The 1,614-nt window shown below is 56.1% G+C and overlaps 1 protein-coding gene across 1 annotated transcript; it reads left to right on the top strand.

The window, feature by feature from the left end:
* The first annotated feature begins 6 nt into the window (after positions 1-6).
* LOC104268462 (somatostatin receptor type 1) lies at positions 7-1,086 on the top strand. The gene has a single exon (XM_009867729.1). The coding sequence runs from the start codon at positions 69-71 to the stop codon at positions 1,011-1,013; it is 945 nt and encodes a 314-aa protein (XP_009866031.1). The 5' UTR covers positions 7-68; the 3' UTR covers positions 1,014-1,086.
* The last annotated feature ends 528 nt before the right edge of the window (positions 1,087-1,614 follow it).

The raw sequence follows: 1,614 nt of genomic DNA, 5'->3' as shown, positions 1-1,614 counted from the left end.
AGGGCAGCGCCATCCTCATCTCATTCATCTACTCCGTGGTATGCCTGGTGGGGCTGTGTGGCAACTCCATGGTCATCTACGTCATCCTACGCTACGCCAAGATGAAGACGGCCACCAACATCTACATCCTCAACTTGGCCATCGCAGACGAGCTGCTGATGCTCAGCGTCCCCTTTCTGGTCACCTCCACCTTGCTGCACCACTGGCCCTTTGGCTCACTGCTCTGTCGCCTGGTGCTCAGTGTGGATGCCATCAACATGTTCACCAGCATCTACTGCCTGACCGTGCTCAGTGTGGACCGCTACATTGCCGTGGTGCACCCCATCAAGGCAGCTAGGTACCGACGGCCCACTGTGGCCAAGATGGTCAATCTGGGTGTCTGGGTGCTTTCCATCCTCATCATCCTGCCCATCATCATCTTCTCCAACACAGCGGCCAACAGTGATGGAACGGTAGCTTGCAACATGCTCATGCCAGAGCCCACCCAGAGGTGGCTGGTGGTCTTTGTGATCTACACCTTTCTGATGGGCTTCTTGCTGCCTGTGGTGGCCATCTGCCTCTGCTACATCCTCATCATTGCCAAGATGCGTATGGTGGCCCTGAAGGCTGGCTGGCAGCAACGCAAACGTTCAGAGCGCAAGATCACCCTCATGGTCATGATGGTGGTGATGGTCTTTGTCATTTGCTGGATGCCCTTCTACATCGTGCAGCTGGTCAACGTCTTTGTAGAGCAGGATGATGCCACCATCAGCCAGCTCTCCGTAATCTTGGGCTATGCCAACAGCTGTGCCAACCCCATCCTCTATGGCTTTCTCTCAGACAACTTCAAGCGGTCCTTCCAGCGGCTGCTCTGCCTCAGTTGGATGGACAATGCTGCAGAGGAACCCATTGACTACTATGCCACTGCCCTCAAAAGCAGAGCATACAGCGTGGAGGACTTTCCCCCAGACAACTTGGAGTCAGGGAGCATGTACAGGAATGGCACTTGCACCTCCAGGATTACCACCCTCTGAGGAAGCATTTCTGCCTCCCCACCACCCTACTGCCTCCCAGCAGGAGGGTGAGCGAGGCGAGGGCTGTGGCATGGGGAGGCCGGGAGGGAGAGGGTTTTGGTCCTGCCCACCAGCAGCGGTGTTTGACACAAGGAGCAATGAAAACCCCAGGTTCTTGGTCTGCAGCCCCATTCCCCCCTTTTGCCTCCCTTGAGAGCAGGCACATTCCCTGAGGCTTTGACACCCATTTAGCAAATTGCAGCACCTGTGGGTTGGCTTAGGGTCTGTCAGCCAGGCTTTGCCAGCCCTCTCTGTGTCTGATGGGTGGCTGTGCAGGTCCCACAGCGAATGTCCCTGAAGCTTTTTTACAGGTTGCCCTCCTCGTTGGTTGGTGGGACCCTCCCAGGCCATCGGATCGAGCCTGCCTCTGTTAAGACCCAGCATTCAGGCTCAGACTCCCCGCAACTCAAAGCAGCCCTGCTCAGCATCTGTCAGCAGGCATCTCCCCTTCAGAGAGCAGAAATGCTAGGAAAAGTCCCCCCAACACATACCTTGCTCTCCCCCAGAAAGGAGCAAGTAGCTTCTCTCTGTCCCTCTTCTGGAATAAAAAAGCAAGTGGGGA

Source organism: Apaloderma vittatum, unplaced genomic scaffold (genome assembly GCF_000703405.1).
Source record: "Apaloderma vittatum isolate BGI_N311 unplaced genomic scaffold, ASM70340v1 scaffold44064, whole genome shotgun sequence".
In the NCBI taxonomy this organism is placed as follows: Eukaryota; Metazoa; Chordata; class Aves; order Trogoniformes; family Trogonidae; genus Apaloderma; species Apaloderma vittatum.
This window is presented reverse-complemented; position numbering and strand designations above follow the sequence as displayed.

What these genes read in the sequence shown, in the direction of transcription:
- LOC104268462 (XM_009867729.1), top strand. Translation starts at nt 69, where the DNA reads ATGGTCATCTACGTCATCCTACGCTACGCCAAGATGAAGACGGCCACC.